The 20,482-nt window shown below is 33.7% G+C and overlaps 2 protein-coding genes across 4 annotated transcripts; both read right to left on the reverse strand.

Annotated features, from left to right (window-relative positions):
• Positions 1-1,778: 1,778 nt before the first annotated feature.
• Positions 1,779-4,096, reverse strand: LOC114384647 (protein DETOXIFICATION 48-like). The gene is made up of 2 exons (XM_028344356.1): positions 3,806-4,096; positions 1,779-3,549 (listed from the first exon to the last, which is right to left on the reverse strand). Exons 1-2 carry the CDS (start codon positions 3,938-3,940, stop codon positions 1,978-1,980), a joined length of 1,707 nt encoding a protein of 568 aa, XP_028200157.1. The 5' UTR covers positions 3,941-4,096; the 3' UTR covers positions 1,779-1,977.
• A 7,863-nt stretch (positions 4,097-11,959) lies between these two features.
• On the reverse strand, positions 11,960-19,524 carry LOC114385095 (sucrose transport protein SUC4-like). Of its 3 annotated transcripts, none has more exons than XR_003660839.1 (6): positions 18,773-19,524; positions 16,107-16,846; positions 15,742-15,805; positions 15,612-15,655; positions 12,794-13,016; positions 11,960-12,557 (listed from the first exon to the last, which is right to left on the reverse strand). XR_003660839.1 is itself a non-coding variant. In XM_028345070.1 (6 exons), the coding sequence occupies exons 1-5, from the start codon at positions 19,302-19,304 to the stop codon at positions 12,858-12,860; spliced, it is 1,539 nt and encodes a 512-aa protein (XP_028200871.1). In that variant the 5' UTR covers positions 19,305-19,524; the 3' UTR covers positions 11,960-12,557; position 12,857. The 3 variants fall into 3 exon arrangements, 1 of the variants encoding a protein (XP_028200871.1); XR_003660840.1 differs by having other exon boundaries at positions 12,791-13,016; XM_028345070.1 differs by having other exon boundaries at positions 12,857-13,016.
• Between the last annotated feature and the right edge of the window lie 958 nt (positions 19,525-20,482).

The following is a 20,482-nucleotide window of genomic DNA, read 5'->3' on the forward strand; positions in this document are numbered from 1 at the left end:
ACAAATAAGATGGGACCTGTACCACATTGTGTTGGAGAAAATGTGCACATGAAGATTTAGAGGAATTAATAAATAAACTACAGCACTTTTTTTTTATTCATAATAGTCATCTAAAGTGTTATTTGGTGATAGCTTGGGCCAAAAGAGAATGAAGGGTAGTCACCATCAAATTTATCGATCATGACGCGAGATTGTTTCAATTTAATTAGATATTTTGAATTCGAGTATTAAATATATAGTTTCCTTAGATATTCTGATAGAGAGTTTTATTGCTCATAGTGATCATATGCAGCTCCATCATGATTCTCTCTCATGAAAGATACATATAATCTATAAAATAAAAAATAAAGGATAACATAAGGTGGAGGGCAAGTGGTGATGCAAAGGAACTGTTCCAATTTTGTTGTCATCTGAGAAATAGACAGGGGCAATAATAGATGGATTTGTATGTACAGTTTGAAACAGGGCCCCCCAATACCCTTCTGCTGTACATATTCTCTATTGCCAATTATTGCTATCATTCTTTTACTACTGCCTCTCTGTGTAGACGCTTTGTGCATGCATTTCATCTGTGATGTTTTTGTATTCAACCTCATTCTTACTTTGCTTATCTACATATCGTACAGACACTATTGTGTCCTTGGAAAAAGAGAAACATATCTCTCTACCAATTTTCATTGCCAATGTCATAACCTCGTCCACTACTGGTCATTCTAGTCAATGTGCATTGTGCCATGAAAAAACATTAGTTAGAGGAGGAATGCTCTCTTTTCAGCTTATTACTTGGCAACATCTTATGTTGGCCCTAGTAAAGTTCACTCTTCATTAGAGGAGTCTTTTTTGGATTTCTTCCACTAACAGTGTGTTAAAAGAATGTTAAAATGTGTTTGCTAAATGCTTCTTATTCTTATCAATAAAACACGATACAATTTGCAGATAATAAGGTTCTTTAGGCACATTAATTAATATATGATTCATGACTATGTTATAAAAAAGACTTGTTTTTTATATTTTTTCATACCCGTGAGTTTATAATCAAATTCCTGATTTGCTTAAGAAACAAGATTATCTGATCATCATATTACACTATATTGATTAAAAAAGACTTGTGTTAAAATGAGATTATTCCCCTCAACATATCTCGAAATTTTTTAATTTTAATTCTTATAAAAATTTAATATCTATTAATTTTTATAAGAAATAAAATCAAATTTTGATATATTTTGAGATATTGAAAACATATTTAATCAAAAAGACTTTTTTAGGCTAAGTGAAACCCTCTATCATGATTTCTTGCCTCTCTAAAAGGATTAGTTCTAACTAAAGGATTAATTCTAACTATTGATGGGAGATATTCTTGCAGCACATCAAAATAAATGCCTTTTTTTTTAATTATAACCGCAGAAAGTTAGCATTTTAATAAATATAACGTTTTTCACACACATTATAGAACTGCGAGAGATTAGGATACAAGTTTTTTTGCTGCATAGCTCAAATATAACATCATTTCATTTGGTTTATTGTTGTAAAAGAGGATAGAAAAATAAGAACAGGATGCTCAGACCTCAGAGAATTTACTTACAGTGGGTTGTTAGGCCTAGTGTTGTTAATGGTATAAGAGGTTATTTTTCCGTTTTTAGTTCGTTTGGCTTTTTATGGAATGGGATCAGTACCAAAGTCAGGTAGAAATCCCTTTTGCCCTCTCTCTCCAACCTCGTTCTATGAATGTCTTTATGAGGAAGTAATTAGAAGAAGGAAAAAAAAAACATTCTTTTTTTCTCAATTGCAATTATTACTAATACAACCTGAAGAAACAAAAGAAAAGAAAAGAAAAAGATGGGGTATTAATAATACAACCTGAAGAAACAAGACAAAAAAAAGGAGGGGCAATTTTATCCTACAGAACAATCCAATAAATGAAGGTAAAAAAAAAATGGGTAGGGTGCCAAAAAAAAAAAAACACTCTGGTTAACTTAACTAAACATGAGTATGTTTGGTAGTTGGAATGATCAGTGGATCTGTTTCATGTGAAGATATCTTGGTAAGCTCATCACCACCACCACTAGTAATTACTATCTCCTCAAGACAAGCATGTTCATTCTTGTTCATGTTAGCTTCTTTTTTGGTGAGTGTAGGTAACAATTTAGAGTTAGAAGAATCAGGAGCAACAGAACCAGAAGTGGTGGTAGTAGTAGTTGTTGTTGTTGAATTTTTTGTGAGTTCCTTGGCTCTTTCCACTTGCACATTCCAATCTGTTGTGCAAAGAACATAGAGCATGAGGCCGGCACATGAGGCTTGGGCTGCAAGCAACCCAAGCCAGAGCCCTGCAAACCCCATTTTGGCCACAAAGCCCAGAAGGATAGCCACTGGCATACCCACCAAATAAAATGAGCCCAAATTGATGTTGGCACCAATGGTTGGTCTTGCACTGCCCCTCAGGACTCCACAGCCTGTGGTCTGAGGGCAATTCCCAAGCTCACAAAGGCCAGCAATTGGCAGCACCAGTGACGTGATTTCCAAAATCTCATGGTCATTGGTGAAGAATCTCCCCCATTGGTGCCTCATCAAGGTGGTGAAAAGCATGGCTGCAAGGCCTAAAGCCACAGCACAAAAGAGTGACACTATCATGGACACTCTTGCCTTTCTAGGATTGTTTGCACCCAACTCATTCCCTACCCTTGTGGAAACACCAAGGCTGAGTGATGATGGGAACACATAGACCAAAGATGTTGTTTGGATGAGGATCCCCATTGAAGCAATGGTTGCTTTCGGGCTTACCAAAAGGCCACACAGCATTATCATGAACTCATACCACCACCACTCAAGACAAACTGAGACACAAGTTGGAATTGCAAGTGATAGCAATGAGGACCACCCTTTGATGCAGTCCACACTAGGGGGAACCCATGAGGCCTTGTATGCACCAGAAAAGTACACAAAGGAGGATATAAGAAGAATGAGGTTGAGGTTGGTTAGCACCATTGCTGTGGCCACCCCAGCAATTCCCATCTTGAGGTGAACCACAAGGAGGAAATTCAAAGGCACGTGGAGCAGAACTGAGATGGCTGAGCAATATGTAAGTGGCAATGTGATGCTTTGAGTCCTGAGGTAGATTCTTATAGGGTGGAGGAGTGAGAGCAAGAAAAGATCAGGTATGGAGAAAGTGATGAAGGTTTGTGCCACTGATGCTATTTCTTGGTCTTGGCCTGACCACAAGAGGATTCTCATCATGTTGAGCCACATGAATGAGATGGGGATAGAGGTTGAGAGTAGAAGGAGAACGGTTCTCTGAAGTGTCAAGCCAAGTATCTTCCATTGCTTTGCTCCATATGCTTGTCCACAAATTGGTTCCATCCCCATGGCTAATCCAGAGATCACAGAGTAGCCAGTGATGTTAGCAAAACCAATGGAGAGAGACCCTCCAGCTAGTTCCATCTCACCAAGATAGCCAAGGAAAATCATAGAGATCATAGCTCTTGAATATAGGATTAATCCAGTGATGGCTGTTGGCCCTGATATTCTCCCTATTGCCTTCATTTCTGCTATGGCCTGAATGAATCAATGCAGAAAAACAAACAAAAAAAAAAAAAGACAAATTGAATAACGAATAGTAGTTAATATTAATGGTATTTAATTAGAATCATAAAAACTGGCATTGTTGTTTGTTTATCATGTCACTATAGAGGGGGTAGTATTAGTAACTTGTTACTTTATTTAATTTACTTTCATATTAAAATAAAATAATACGTATATATGTTAGTAGTACTTGGTTTTTTCTTGTATTGATTAGATTCTGTTTCATTACCTCACTAAGAGTAGGCCATCTGTGCAATTCATCTTGAACATGATCATCAGATTCAGGGGAAGGGTACACAACTTTGGGGTGGGATTTTGTGGGACTCCGAAATGGAGATGCTGAAGATGGCTTGGGATTACACATGACTAGCTGTTAACTCTTATGATGTGGATATTATAAAAACAAGAGTTAAAAGAGATTGTGTATGTTTATATGACAAAGGTAGGAAAATATATGATATGATCCCCTGCTACTCTTCTCTTGTTTCTGGCTTAGGCCAGTGAGCGTGTAGTTTGTTTGAGGGAGAGTAGCAAGGTTTGTATTTGTATGTGGGGAGAATGGGATGAAGGGGAAGGAGGGGGGTTTATTCTTGAGGGGCCCTTTTGAAACGTGTCTTGAATTGACACCCTTAAATATGTGATAAAAAAAAATCAATCTCAACCCTGTACATATAAAAACACATGTTAAAAATGTCATGTACTTCGATTTTCGATTTTAATATCTTAAAGGATTAATCCTTCTTGATTCTTAATCTAGAAATATTCACCCAGATAATATTATATAATTTAAATTTAATGATCTCAATTTTAAATTTTACATATACAATTAAATTAAAAGATTTATATGAAAAAAATTGTTATTTATAGTATTTTTATTTTATCTAATTCAAATATGATTGTTTGTTAAGAATATATGTAGCATCTCAAAATAAAAATATCATATTAATAAAAAAGGTTTATATTTATTTTTTAAGAAGTTTAAAAGGAATGTCAAAGAAAGATCAAACTTGAAGGAAAGAAAATGCTTGTGGAGGTGCACGGTAACCGACCTTGTTCACTTTCTAATTTCTATCCCTATGTAAGTGTACGTGATATCCAAAATTTGTTTACTAAAAAGTGAAAAACAATTGGGAGTATATGGCATCTGAAGAATTATAGGCTGATAAGTCTTTCTTTACCTTTGAGTGTGGAAAGAAAATGAGTTCATAGCTATCTATAGGATGGTGAAACTCAAGGAAAAAAAGAAGAGAATGAAATACCTTTATTCGCTTTAATGATTTTTTTTAGCCGTCAAAACGACGACAAGTTTGGGTTCGATAATGATGGCACTAAATAGTGGTTTTAAGTATCTTCCTTGTTAATGGAAATGGATAACCTTTTCAATTTAAAACACCATGTTTTTGGGTTGTCGTGAATGGAAAAATAAAGAATTTTATCCTGAAATTTGGTTAGTGGAAGTAATGGAGAAGTCAATTCTCTTGCATATATGAAATTAAACCATAGGTTATAGACTTAAAGTAGTAGTAGTTTTTCATTTTTATTAACTGCAACTCTTTTCTTTTAATTAATATTATTATCATATCGTGTATTGTCACTTAATTAATAAAATGTTTAATTTTTCAGTAGTTGTTAACTTAATCGTTATCATAGTTAAGCTTTTCAAACAAGATGATAACTTAATTAATTAAATATATTATTTTATTTGATAACCTATCATATATTATTATTATTATTAGTTTAATTTTTATAATAAATATAACTTTTAATATGACTATTGTAATAGTCATCATACTTATTATATATACTAATTTCTGATTAAATAATATTTTAAAATATCTTTCAAGTATCTATTTACTCTTATATTATTATCATTATTGACTTCGAATTCATTTTTAAGAATTTCACTTGTAGTTTTTTATTTGTCTCTCTCTTCCTTAAGTGATTGGACTACCTTTTATCTTATCTAATTTATGATCTTTCTACACACATGTCTAAACCACTTAAAATAAGATTCTACCATTTTTATTTTTTACAATCGATATTGTCCTGACTTTTATGGTCTTCCTACACACATATCCCCTCTTGCTTAGTACATTCACTCATCTAACACAACATTCTTATAATTTTTAAATGAGCTTATTTTGTCGTTACCTTTTTACTGTGCAAAGCTTGTATACAACATCACAAGTTTTACGATTGTGTGGTAAAATATTTCTATAAATAATACCGGTACTTTTATGTCACATATAAGACTCAATGCACTCCTCCTTTTCATCCACCCTATCCCCGAATCTTGTGGTTAATATTATTCTCCTTTTCTTCATTGTTTTGTATATTAGTCATGATCTCCAAATTTTACTTCTAAGTAAGGATCGATGTGAACTAATTAAACTTACATTCTATAAATTATCTCATCTCTACTTATATATTATATAACTTGTCTTCACTTCACATTTCCTCTCAAATCTTCTAACTAAAATTATATCATCTTCAAGAAACATATATTGATCATAACACAGACTCTTGGATGTGCTAGGTAAGCACATCCAATTAATACTGAGGTAAATATATATATAAAAGTTGAATTAAAATATTCATTAAAAATGAAAATTTACCAGTTTCTCCTTCCCTTTTCATTCAAAATCTCACCTTCAAACATATACACTATATATTTATGTTGATTTATAGTTATAAGAAAATCTTAAATGACCACACGTTGTATTCTCACACAAATCATGACCCCTTCTTACAATATATTTGATTGCTCAATTATGAATTAAAGCAGTAAGCTCTTCTTTTAAATCTAGGGTTTTCTAGCCACAAAATCTCTCTTGAGATTTCATTGTATGCCTTTTTCATATAAATGAAAATCATATGCAAGCATTTTTTATTCCTGTGTGTATAACTCTAGGGTGATGTCCCAAAGTTTTAGAGCCTTAGATAAAGCTATTAGAGAAACTTAATATAATAAGTAAGTTACTAATCCTCAATTAATTAATTTTCTATTCTTTTGAGTCGTTAAATCATTTATCAAAACTTTATAATTAAGTATTTTTCACATTTTAGCCTCAACAAAAAAACATCTCTAACCCACTTAATCTATCTTACAATATTGTTGATTTAAGATGAAATTTAAACAATTTTTATTTAAAAACTTTTTTCAGCAATAGAAGTTATTACAGGTATTTCATGGTATCTTATAAGTAATGCATATATTAAAAAAATATTTTTTATTTGATTTAATCTTTTTATTAGAACATTAATTTTTTATTAATATTTTTTAATACTCAGTTTAAAAATAAAATCAAGACCACATCTCAATATATCAAAATATTGTTTTCGGTTTAATTACTTACTATACGTTGGACTTCTATAATAATAGTGAACTTACTAATAGCCATTGAATGTATAAAAGTGGAACCTAAAACATAGTTTATTTTGGTTGCTTTACCACATCCTCAACCTTATATATATGCCATTAATCAACACAAGTCTTTATTACTTTCATGGTTTACCTCACTACCATAAAACTAGATTGATCTTCCCTGAAACGTGGATCCATGAAAGTGAACAAGTTTGGGAGCCACATGAAATTTATCAAATAAAATACTGCCGTAAAAATAAGGTGTCAAAAAGCAATCATATAATTTAGCATTGCTCTTGTACTATATTTAAAAAGAAAAAAATATACAGCAAAATGCTACATTGTTTGCTTTGTTTTGGAATGTAGCTTCTGATTTGGAAGGTAAAATGTCTATCTTTGCATGTTCTTTGAGGCAGCCAAGCCTTTCATGTTGCATTCTTTCCCAACCAATGTCATAAAACCCCATTCCGAACACAACTGCAGCTGTCTAGTGTGGATAGAACCATATCTGAAACCCCGAAAGACCAAAACATTCCCTTGATGACTACTTTCCCAAATTGTAGAGATTGCAACTTTTCCATAACATAAAGCATCATTAAATATATGGATTAATTAGTACGAGATTATTTTAATAATTAGTCTTTGAATTTGAGTTTTGAATATGTAATTATATTAAATTTTTAAACTATAATTTTTTTCATCTATAATAATTTTATTTAATTCAAACATGATTATTTCCGATACCAAAAAAAATATGTGGTCTAGACTTCACCATAAAACATATCTAAGTTTAGGCCCCCACAGTTTCTACGCCTCTTGCTCTATTGCTCTTCATATTATTGCTCGTTGAATGTTCAATCACGAGCAGGCAAACTGATTGGGGCAATGAATGAGTACACTATGTTTATCAAGTTATATAAGAGTTGTAATGTGAGTAATTTATGTGTGTTAACCAATAGAGGAGAAATGAAATCTTTAATATAAGATGTCTAATCAATTATATTATATAGTTAGCGATATAGGGTCTTTTACCGGGCACTCGTACCAATGACAAGTTGCTTTGTCCTGTATTTAGGTTTCAGTTGTGGCTTAGAGGATTTTATAATGCACCTTTTTTTCCCACTGTCCGTTTTATAAAGGTTATCTTCATTTATATATATGATTATATCTATAAATATGAATATGGAATGGATGGTACACTAGTGGTGCTAACGGGGAACGATGGTGGACGGCCATAAGGAGGAGAGACAGATGGGAATTTTGAAACATTAAGAGAGAGAATTTGCTCAAATCACAACATCCATTTAATCTGTATCACAAAGGTCACGAGTCTATGTGTTGTATAGGATAGCATTAGCATTGTACAAGACACCAACAGAATTAGGTCCAGCATAAAGAATTAATATCTTATAACAAGATAAATTAAGATTTGAATATTATTTAATAATCAACCGTATTTAGAATATGATTACTTCAGAAGAAACATACTTGTGAAAAATTGAAAAATGCATTATGTAGCCTACAAGCAACACAAGCACCAATGTTGATATAGATCATAAGTATATTTCACATAAGATAATCTTACTATAGACAATTAGGATCATCCTAAGTGACAAACCTTTAAGTCTGTTCTTGGTTCGACGTTCAAAGACCATGTTTTTGATAAAATTCACATCAAAATTTATCGATTGGTGTAGAAACAACTATTGTTAACATTCAAAATCACACATGTCTCATATATCTCAAGGTTATAAGACATCAATCCAAACATTTTTTAAGTATTTAACATAGTTATATATTTAAAATTCGAACAAACTTGAGACTATTAATTAAGATAGAATAATCATGCCCAAGTTAATGAATTGATGGTGCAACAGAAACACCTATGCTCAATCATCATTAACCAAAACATTTTGTGTACTGGTGCGTTTTAGAACACCCAAGGTGGTGAGTTTGGTCCATCATGGGCAACTAAGTACTAGCTAGCTAGCTAGCTAGTTATTATTTGGTTACTCTACAAACACACTTTTGGTGCTTAGTCCCTGAAAATGGTAAAATTGTTGATTAGCACATGCAGGCTAGCCCCTATTTAGGAAATAGTGTGGACCTATTTTCCCATTAGATCTGAGTGTCCCCATTTTGATTCCGGGCGACGCGATACACAGTAAAAAAGTTTGGCATTGATGGTAAGGGACGTGACACCAAGCAACCAAATTAATTGCTTGGTGCAACCATATTAATAAAAGTAAACAAAAAACTACAAACCCCACCATCCCCACTTTTAATAATTAAACGAATTTCTCACTGGCAGCAAGCAACACGACATTTCTTAATTTTTCAGCTTCTATGCCATGGCCTTATTAGGTGCCTCCTTTAGGCACAACCTCACTATAACCGTCACGGGTCAAGTACTACGCACATGCACTAAGAGGGTGTTAATTACACTTTACACATGCCTCTACCATGACTTAAATATGATATAGATGCATGCAGAAGCTATGATGGATTCTCCCAAGTTGCTGGGGATTTATCATTCACTTTCTCCCCTATGGACATTTACTTCGCGAAAACTTCAACTACTTTGCTTTTTTTTGGGGGGTTGACTTGCTAAAAATAATATCTTTTATGTATCCAATAGTGGTTATATATGTTTTGATTATCTTACATTGGAGTTTAAATGTGAACATAAAATTTCACATTAGTTAAAAATGATTAAGTTTTTTTAAAAAAAATAAATTAACAAGTAGAACGATATATAATTAAAAAAATATCTCAAATTCTATAAATTTAACTTGTAGGTTGAGGATTATTCCTCATTTATATATTCTATTTCGATATTATTTTAATCCATATGAAATTTTAATATATTCTCCTTTTACCAATGACTATCCTACAAACCCGATTTATAAAGTGAGAATTATTTCTAATTATATAATCAATCTTAATATTATTTTTAATTATTATGGGACTTCAACATATTCTTTTTTCATCCACGATTATCTATTATATGAAACTTTTAACTCACCTCTCTATATAGGAATAATTACAATTTACGTGACTTTTTTAAAACTTTAGATTTTAGCTTCAACATGTGGTGTTTAATTCCTCCTATTTCCAAGGTAGCGTGTTTGAGTAGGTAAAGTAAATGTAAATTTCCAAGGTTAAGCATGAAATTTTCCCAAAATTTTTATGTAGCAATAAAATTATATATTCAATTTCAACTAGTTTTTATGTACCATCCACACAGAATCAGGACTGAAGATGGGAAAATAACAACCGGTGTCATCCAAAGGATGAACATGATTTGGAATCCAAATTCGAATTTGGCATCGTGATTGGGCAAGGACAGTGCCTAATTCCCTCCAACTAAGGGGTTTAATGAAAGAGACCCAATTTTAGGATCATGTGATTATGGCATACAAATGAACTGTCATCAATTTAAAAGACATCTTAAGACAGGTTTTGGCTTGGCAGAGATTATACATGGTATTTTTTTTTTTCAGAAATTCTATTTCTACAATTGTGTGCATAATTAAGAGATCGAGATAAAAAGAGAGAGGGAGAGAAGTAAAAAATAAAATTAATAATATAATAGGCAGAGATAAAAAAAATTATAAAAAATATTCTAAAAAGAACACATGAGAATAATACTATCAAGCTGATTAAAAAAGTAGACGAATATAGCTCAAATTTTATAGATATGACAAAAAGAATACTACAAATGCAAGCTTCAGGAAGAAGGGTGACAAGAAAAATCAAATATTAATTTTGACAGAGATAACAAAAATTATAAGAAAAACACATAAAAATATTACTCTCAAGCTGATTAAAAAAGTAGAGGAATATAGCTCAAATTTTATAGATATGACAAACTGAATACTACAATGCAAGCTTCAGGAAAAAGAGTGACATGACAAATCAATTATAAATTTTGACATGGTTATGCTTCTCTAGAAGATCGAACAGGTTCCACACTTGTATTGTATCCATCCAACCAAAGCTTTTTTTCCATGTAATAGATCCAACTACCAAATTCATCTCCTCTCTCCCCACGAATCAAATCACATCCTTTGCTTTTGGTTTAATGGAGTTACTGCGGAGATAACAAAGTTAAATTCCCCCACATGGCACCTTGAGTAATAATCATTTACCAAGACGTATGCATCTTTCGTATACACCAAATCACATATCAGGACAAAATAAAACTTTAATTTTGATGGGCATAACTGACGAAAATGGTGAATAATACTCTTCTCACATGTTCATACATGTCGTCACTTTATTGTAAATCTCTAACGTTATGTTTGATTCTTACGAATAAAAAAAAATAATCATTTTATTAGTCAGTTATCAAATTAATTTATCTAGTTTTGGCTTATAATCAACCACTTAACTATTTATAATTAATAATAATTACTGTCACGAATTCATCAGTTGATTATAAATAGATTTGTGAAGTCAATCGAAATGATACGAGCTAATGTACGTAGCGTGTGTGTGAATAGAAGTGTATGAGTAATTGATATTGTGCGAAAGATAATTGAAAGCAAATCGTGGCGAAGTGTATGAAACACGAATTTGTTCCATGGTATAAAAGTAGCAAAACGAATTGAGGAATTCGTCCCCGACCATTGATTATGAATTAAAAATAAAAATAAAATATTTAAAAACAATTTTGTTAAGGCTATTGTTAAAAAATCAAATTTTTTTTAAAGAATCAACTTATTTATTATTAAAAAATCACCTTTATGTACATAGGAATAACATTAAATGTTATATTTTTAATAAAAATATTTCAAATATAATTCATTAACCATTACCCATTACCCATTATTGGAAAAACTGTGAATTAAAAGTAAAAACATTTAACTTTGAAAATTCATAAAAACATTTAATACTTTATTCTTAAAATAGTAATTAAGATAATTTAATGAACAGTGAGTATTCCTCAAACAATGTCTTTTTAAGACATTACATAGCAAGACCTACAAATTAAATATAAACATTAAATGACCACAATGAATCAAACCAGTCGTTCAAGAATTTTCTTTTTCAAAGAAAAAAACTTATACCAAAATAAGGAGCATTAAGCCATGTCTCCATCAAGGTTTCCATCAGCAAAATTCACATATTCACTGTTGGCCACTTAACAAATTCATCCCACTAATACAACCAACTCACACATATGTATAAGATTCCAACACTTCATTATAGAAGCACTAATGCACAACCAGAATTGCCTAAAAATAAAAGAATTTTTCATGTGGAATAATTCCCAATCAGCAGCAACTCGTCTTGGTGGGAAAGAATGTTGCCCTAGATGAACTTTAGAACCCATGGAAGATGCCCCGACTACTTTGCAATTAGCCTCGAAAGGAACATCTTGCACAAGAAGAGCTAATTTACATTGAGGAAGGTCTCCACTGATTGCACAAAATGTCAACCAGTATTTGGTGACAGCTTTTATGATTTACATATTTACATGAGATTCCAAGATGTTTGGAAAAGTAATGATATATGAATTTTGTGTTTTACATCGTTCCTTTGACATCAAGAGTATTCACCCTTTTCCTACAGCTTGTTGAAGTCTCATGATTTACATAGCCAACCAACCTCACTGTTTTAAACAGACAACTCGCTCATCAGGATCACAAAAAAAAATTGCTCCCAAAGCTTTCTTTGCTTCAGAAAATAATAACACTCAAGAATCAGGTCATTCGCTTTAAACAATGACCAATAATAGTAAAGTACATTCAAGCATTCATTTATTTATTAGAAACAATTGCGAGATTGAAATTTTTGCTCAGGAAAAAAGGATACAATAAAAAATAACTATATACAAATACTTGCTACCTGTTCATTTTCACCATCCTCCTTCGAAAGAAATAAATGCCAAAAGCAGACAGAACATGATACCTCATACATGGCTTCGAGCCTTTTGAGCACCAGATCGAGGAATAGCCAACACAGCTATGAGTCCACTGATAAGGGCTGAAACAGCTGCCACAGCAAAGGCTGGGGAGTTTCCTCCACCAAATAGCTGATCCCATGGTCCACTTCCCAGTGACACTATTATCTGTTTAAAACATGATAAACATGTAACTCAATAGCTTCAAAACATCATTCACTTAGAACTACATACAGTATGTTTGGAACACTAAAATAATCGGAACTGATTTGATATATAAATAAATTTTGTTTGTGTAGTTATAAAATAGGAATTGATTTGATTTTAAAACCCTTTTGCTTAAATTGTGTCAGTAAAAATCCACCCAAATTTGGTTGAATTAAATTCAACTTCAGTTTCAAATAAATTAAAATTGAAAATTTTTCCCTCGTTAATGATTTTATTTTACCTATTCTAAGTAAGGGTAATAAAGCAAATTTGTTAAAACAATAAATATATATTATCTTGTAGGTGTTACATACATGAGAAATAATTAACAAATCATTTCATATTCTATTTCTTGATTAAATCTTCATTTTAGTCTTTGAAATTGTAGGACAGTATCAATTTAGTCCTTGAAATTATTAAAATTCCAAAATAATCCTTGAAATTGGAGATTGTAAGTCAAGTTAGTCCCTTTGTCACCCCCAGTCAATTAATGTGGCACGTTAAGTGCCTTGCTAATGCACACATTGGCCTAGTCCCTAAAATTATTAAAATCCCATAATAGTTCCTACAATGGAAGATCGTCAGTCAAGTTAATCCAGTGGTTATCCCCAGTCAACTAACAACGTTAGACACACTGATGTGGCACATTGAGTGCCTCGCTAGCTCCTACGTGGCAACCCAATCACATGACCATTTTAATGATGGTTTTTTGCAACATTCACCTCCTTTCCGCTTCTTCCTTCTTCTGTTCAAAATCATCCCTCAAACCCTAGTGCCTTGCTAATGCCCACATTCACCTTAATGTGGCACATTAATGTATAGAATTTGAGCTCCAAAAGGAACATGAACAAAATGATGATAGGCAATGTAGGACCATTAGTATTGTTAAGATAGAACAAAAGGCACAAGTGAAAGTTGGAGTGCCTCAAACTCGAGGGTCAATGACTAAGAAAACACAAGCTATAAAACTTCGTACCCCATTGCCCAGAGGCTCTTCGCTATGCGAAGGTATGGGGGAGGGATATTGTACGCAGCCTTACCCTTGCATAGGCAAAGAGGCTGTTTCCCGATTCGAACCCATGACCAACAAGTCACCAAGGCACAACTTTACCGCTGCACCAGGGCTCGCCCTCTTAAGAAAACACAAGCTATAATTAACAATTTTGCTACTATGATTTAAGATCAGTTATGTGAATGACTGAATGTAACAAAGCCATGTGCAGAATGCATCCTAAGATCCTAATCAATCATTGACCCTTGAGCTTGCAGATGTACCCCAACTCTCAGTTGTGCCTTTTTGTAATCTCTTGACTGTCCAGATGGTCTTACATTGATCATCATCATCACCTCTATGTTGCTCCTCTTAAAGCTTTTATTCTTCAAATTCTAGGGTTCAGAGACATTTTGAACAGGAGGAAGAAGAGGGAGAAGGTGAACACAAAGAATTGTGCGAAACTCAGAAAAAGAATTTTATTGATCTGTAAAAATGAAAATGATGATACAGAGAGAGAGCTACAAGGCTCGACTATTTATACAGTGAGATACTTCTGCTACAAGCTAAAGAATTTAAGCTTAACTGACTGTTACAGACTCCAGTTGTCATAACAGAAAGACAGCACAAACTAACTCTGACAGGGTGCTGAGTCAGGAACTGAGAAGGTGCTGACTCGGCTCAACGGATAATCTAACACAGCAACCACATATACAAATAACAGTTGTACACTTCATACACTGTCAGAATGTCACAAAAAACATTGTCAAAATATTCCACGTGATTGGTTTACCACGTCTTGACCAACATAGGAGCCATCAGAGCACTTACATCAACATGTCTGACACTGTTAGTTAACTGAGGGTGGTGACTGAACCAACTTGACTGGCAGTCTACAATTTCGTGAACTATTTTGAAATTTTAATAATTTGGGACTAAGAGGACTGTCTTCTACAATTTCAAGGTCTAAAATAGTAATCTCCTATTTATTTTTTCGTAACAAGTTCCAAATGAAGGAATTGATTAATCTAGTCACTTCAATGTAAAGGAAATCCAATCAAATCACACTTTTATGATCTCAAATACAACGGTAATAAGTGCACTTGTATGCAAGTGGGTTTCTTTCAAATTCAAATACAATGGATGAAAAATATAACAGTTTCTAACAGAAAGTATTTATATGCAAGTGACTTCATAATCTATGTATACCATATTAAAATCTGCCAATTTCTTGACATGTGATATTTGGGAGAAAACAGAAATGCACTTTAAGTTTTCATTATATCAGTTTGATAGTACAAAAATGTCATGCTGATTAAATTCCCTTTGATTCAAATATTAGCTATTCTTAGGACCTAGGACTGTTGTCTTATCAAGCAGCATAAAGCAGCACGTAATGCGCCTAGTGACTTAGGACCATTAATTACATTCAATTCAGGATAACATATATTAAATAATAAAAGTAGACTGAGTTCAAATAAAAATTTACTAAGATTATGCTTCACACTAGGTTGATACATAAATGTAGTTTGACTAGAATCGTATATGTTCAAAAGAAGAAATACCTGTGGGACCACTATTGCCAGATTTAGGACACCCATTGATAACCCTGTAAGTACCAACTATCCATATAAATAGTTCTACAGACACATCTTCAAGAAAGAATACACAAGGCAATGAATAGAAAAAGCCCACCTTGGCCGAGTCCCAATGACTCAATATGTGTGGAAATTAAGGCATATGGAACACTATAAGTGATCTGCAATAAATAATATAAAGCATATTAAATTAATCAAACCGTATATATAGTTTCAATTTGTTCACTATATATTTGGAACCATTTTCAAATTTGCATTTCTGACACCATGTTGTACTAAAATAAAAGGTGTCACAAGGACTGCACCCAAAAAATGAGAGAGATTATACAAGATAAGACAGTTTGAGCTAAAGATTATTGCACAGCCAAAGCAAATCAATTAAAGCAACTGATATGTATTAGCCACATATTCAATGTTGATAGGAAAGGAACAATATGCTTTTAGTAGAGTAGGGCAACTTACTGCCAGTGGAAACCCAAGAATGGTAAAGATAATCAATGCAGCTATCACAATGCCAGTTGGTGGTAAAGCTTTGCCTATATAGCCCATGTTATTTGCCACATAGGTTACTACTAACATTGCAAGAAAGCAAATGGTCATCATGATATTTGAGATTCCCCATACAAAACCAGCTCCCCTCTTCCTGCATAGACTCTCCATGAACAATGATGTTAATGCAAGAACAACTGAATTAAGCAACAAACCAAGTGCTCCCATTCTAACTCCAGTATCATAAACAAGGCCTTGATTTGGATCGCCACCATAAATCTCTCGACCCATCCAATCAGTATCAAAGAGAGTAAATGGGAACCACCCAATCCATGCCAGAGCAGTAACAGACAGAATTATCCATACAGGGGTTGTAAAATATTTGAATGTCCCAAATAATTCCCACATGAAAGCTTCTTCTGCACTACCTGACTCCCCTGCCCCTGCTTCAGCATGGGCTGCCTCACTTGAATTTAGAGGCACTTCATGAGCTGCCATGATGCTGATATATGTTGTGACCGCAATGAAAGCAATGTCAAGAAAGAAAGCAGACTTGAGATTTGCACAACTAATTGTGCAAGCAGGGGAAAGGGCAAAAGTAAAAATCTTGTACCAACCACTATATGATCCAGTTGCATAGCCAAGAATGTTACCAATGGCCATAAACAGTGAGTAATAAGCATTTGCAACACGTGTCCTTCGAGGATCCTTGCCTAACATTTCAAAGAATAGGAACATCAATGTCTTGTTTGTTTTCCAAATTGATCACTCATTTTATAAAAATGAAGGCAGACATAATAAAAACATTTTGTGCTTTGTTTTTGGTTGATAAGATGAGTGAGTGAGTTCACACAAAGCACACATAATTCTCCCTCCCTCTCTCTCTCTCTGAAATGAACATTTGTATGTCTAAAGTAACAGATATGATTACTGAGGCATCAAAAGGCATAATGTCTCATAAACATTCAGACATTTAGGTCACTTTTGCAAAGCAATTTAGGTCATATGTGATAAATTAAAAGATAATAACTATATCCTTTTAATTTAGTTGAGAACCGTATTCAATAGTAAATATCGAGCAGAAGATCTTATGGGCAGTGGACCTATTTTCAATCAGTGCAGCACGAGTTTATTTTCAACTAAGCTTGTTATATCCCACCTTATCAGTCATCCCATGTGATGAGTCACAGGAGAATGCAACTACTTTCCAGTTAGTTCGTTATCAAATTATGAATAGTAAAATATGTTATAGATTCTGCTAGTTTGATTAGTTGGTAGCAGCTTATTCTTTCCTGTTGCAAAAGTTTACATTGGATGTACACATGTACTTGTTACAAGATGTGTGAACAACATTTTTCTCATTCAATTTTCTTGGACACCTTTTAAATAGGATCATATTTATTCAGTTTTTTGGAATAGAAGTTTCAGTAGCTCAGGCTCGTATCCCATAATAGCATCTAACAGATATGACCAAAGATTGGTGGTTGTTTCAAATTTGGCACTACTGTGAATATGCGACAAAAGATTTTAAATTTGAAACTTATAAAAAATGTTAACTCAAACCAACACAACAGCTCATAACCTACCAAGATAGACAACAAAGCTAATTCTGGAAAATAAATGACCTTTAACTATATAACATAAGGCTCAATCCAAATCGAATCTTAAAAAATCATTAAGTTCAAGTATGATATGCAGCAATGAATAAAGATTAAAAAAAGAAAAAAAGAAAAACCAACTATTGGAGACAGATACTAGTTGTAGCCACACTAATAAAAGAACCAAGGTTTCAATTTTCAAATGCTTAGCAGTCAGCACTAATCTGTATATTATCTTATGTATGCATTTTTTTCTCTGTATACATAATTTTCTTTTCCATCTTTTAATTGTACACATAAGATTATTCAGTGATTAAGTTTAGCTTTCAACAAACATAAGTTTCTTCATCTATCAAAGAAAAACAAACACAATGCCGTAATTAAAGTAAAAAATCATGCGGCATAGCATGTGTTTCAAAGCAAGAAGCACTAAACAAATCTGGCAACACAAGAAAGCACAGAATGAAAATGGTAAGTTGGTAACATAACACCCCCTGACCCCTCAATACAACTAGAATGCAGAAAAAGTGTAGAATGACCCTCGAAAGAGTAAAGACTTCAATTTTGTTCCAACTGAACTTCTTAGTTGCCATTTTAACCCAAACTACAAACTAGGTGCCACTGCCAGCCTTATCCCGACAACAAATAATCTTCAACACGCGACACAATTGAATCATCGCATTTTACATTTTACATTCTGCATTTTCCCTAACAAAAATCATCATGTTGTCATTTGTCAATCCAAACCGAAAACACTAACTTTTCAAACTGAACACCAAATTCAGTACTATCTAGTAAAAATTCCAAGGAAGAAAGTTTGGTCAAATCCGGTCAACAGAAAAAACGCACGCTGATCATAACGGTCAAAGTTCAAAAAAATAACCAACTTCACGACCCACGAAGTCAACAAGGTATCTCGATCAGTTGCATTCGTAAAATCAATTCACGAAATAAACAATTCACAGCAAACAGAGATAACTTCAATTAGCGATTTCAAATTCAACAATCAGAGGGAGAAGGGAGAGAATTATCGGAGCTTACTAGTGAGATCACCGAGCAAGGCACGACAGGGGCCCTGCGTGACGTTGTTGGCGACGTCGAGGATCCAGAAGCCAACGATGAAGACGGTGATGGCGGCGGGGCGGTAGGCGTCGGTGTCGCCGAGGAGCCAGCCGATGTCGGCGGCGAAGGCGATGACGAGGACGGCGACGACGATGGCGACGGAGCCGACGAGGATGAAGGGCCTGCGGCGGCCGAAGCGGCTGGTGCAGCGGTCGCTCATGTGGCCGACGAGGGGCTGCACGAAGAGGCCGGAGACCGGGCCGCAGAGCCAGATGATGCTGGCCCATTGGTGGGGGATCCCCAGCTGCTGGACGTAGGGAGTCAGCAGAGACAGCTGCAGGGCCCACCCGAACTGGATGCCGCTCGCCACCGAGGCCACGCGCAGCAGCTGCCGGAGGGACACGCGGGCCCGGGCCGGGGGGCGGGCCGCGGTTGACGAGGAGGGCCGGGCCCGGGACCTGGAGGGGGGTTGTTGGTGCTGGCTGCGGTGGCGACCGTCGGGATTCGGCATCACTGACAAATAGTGGCACTTTTCCCGGTGCCCCCCCTCTCTATCTCTCTCTCTCTCCCTCGCGGGAACCGTTTAAGTCAGCTATAACGGGAAAATGAAACAAACTCAGACAGAGAGAAAGGGTTTGTGGTGTGTCTGTGGCGTTTCCACCGTTGTGTAAAGCAGAAGCAAAGGTGGTGTGGTGCAGTTCAGTGCGATTCCGTTGTGACTTGTGATCACCAAAATTGACCTCTTTGTCAGATTTATTTACCAAACTGCCCTCCTGATTATCATTGTTGATTATAGAATTATTTGTTTTGGTACATTGCTAATTCTAGATTTGTGGTTTTCTTTTATAAATACTCAAATTCATCCCTTAGGAGACACTCATAAATTAATTTTTGAAAAATAAAAAATTTAAATTTAGTTATTGAATGTGTAAAAGGTCCAATAAATTAACCTACAAATAATTTAATGAAAAATTGATTCATAAATTTTGTAATTTAATGTCAAATTGATCTTAAAAAATATAACTTATTTTTAAATTCATCATTGAATATTATAATTTAATGATAAAATGGTCTCACATATTTAATTGTAAGATTAATTTATCACACTTTTTACATATTTAGAGACTAAATTCATATTTTTTATCTTTTAGGAATCAATTTATCATTACATCATGCTTTCAAGAACAAATTTTCCTATTTATCTTATTTTATATTTGAACTCACTTCTTTCTAATTTTTCACTCTCCTTGTTAAGTAAATTTTTATCTTTTATCCCATTCGTATAGATAGCTTCTTTAACTATGGTGGTAATGATTGTAAATATATTTTATAAAGAACAATCTTATTTGAATTAGATCAGGCTACTATAAATACAAAGTTAATACTCAAAGAAAAAGGGTTATACATTGACAATATAAAAAATTTTATGTAATTTTTCAATCACAATCTATCATATATGATAAGTTTGTTAACTTTTAAAATAATTACCTTAATTCAAATTGTGATTGTGATTGAATAACAATATAAAATTATTTTAGATTGTAAATACATAGATATTAAACTCTAATACTTATAGTTACATGTCAAGGCTCAACTCAAGATTTGTAATTAAATTGAAACAAACACAAATTAGATGATCTAGTGCTTGATGATAACACATTCTTTGTTAACACACTCATTCTGATAAAT

Source organism: Glycine soja, chromosome 14 (assembly GCF_004193775.1).
Source record: "Glycine soja cultivar W05 chromosome 14, ASM419377v2, whole genome shotgun sequence".
Lineage (NCBI taxonomy): Eukaryota > Viridiplantae > Streptophyta > Magnoliopsida > Fabales > Fabaceae > Glycine > Glycine soja.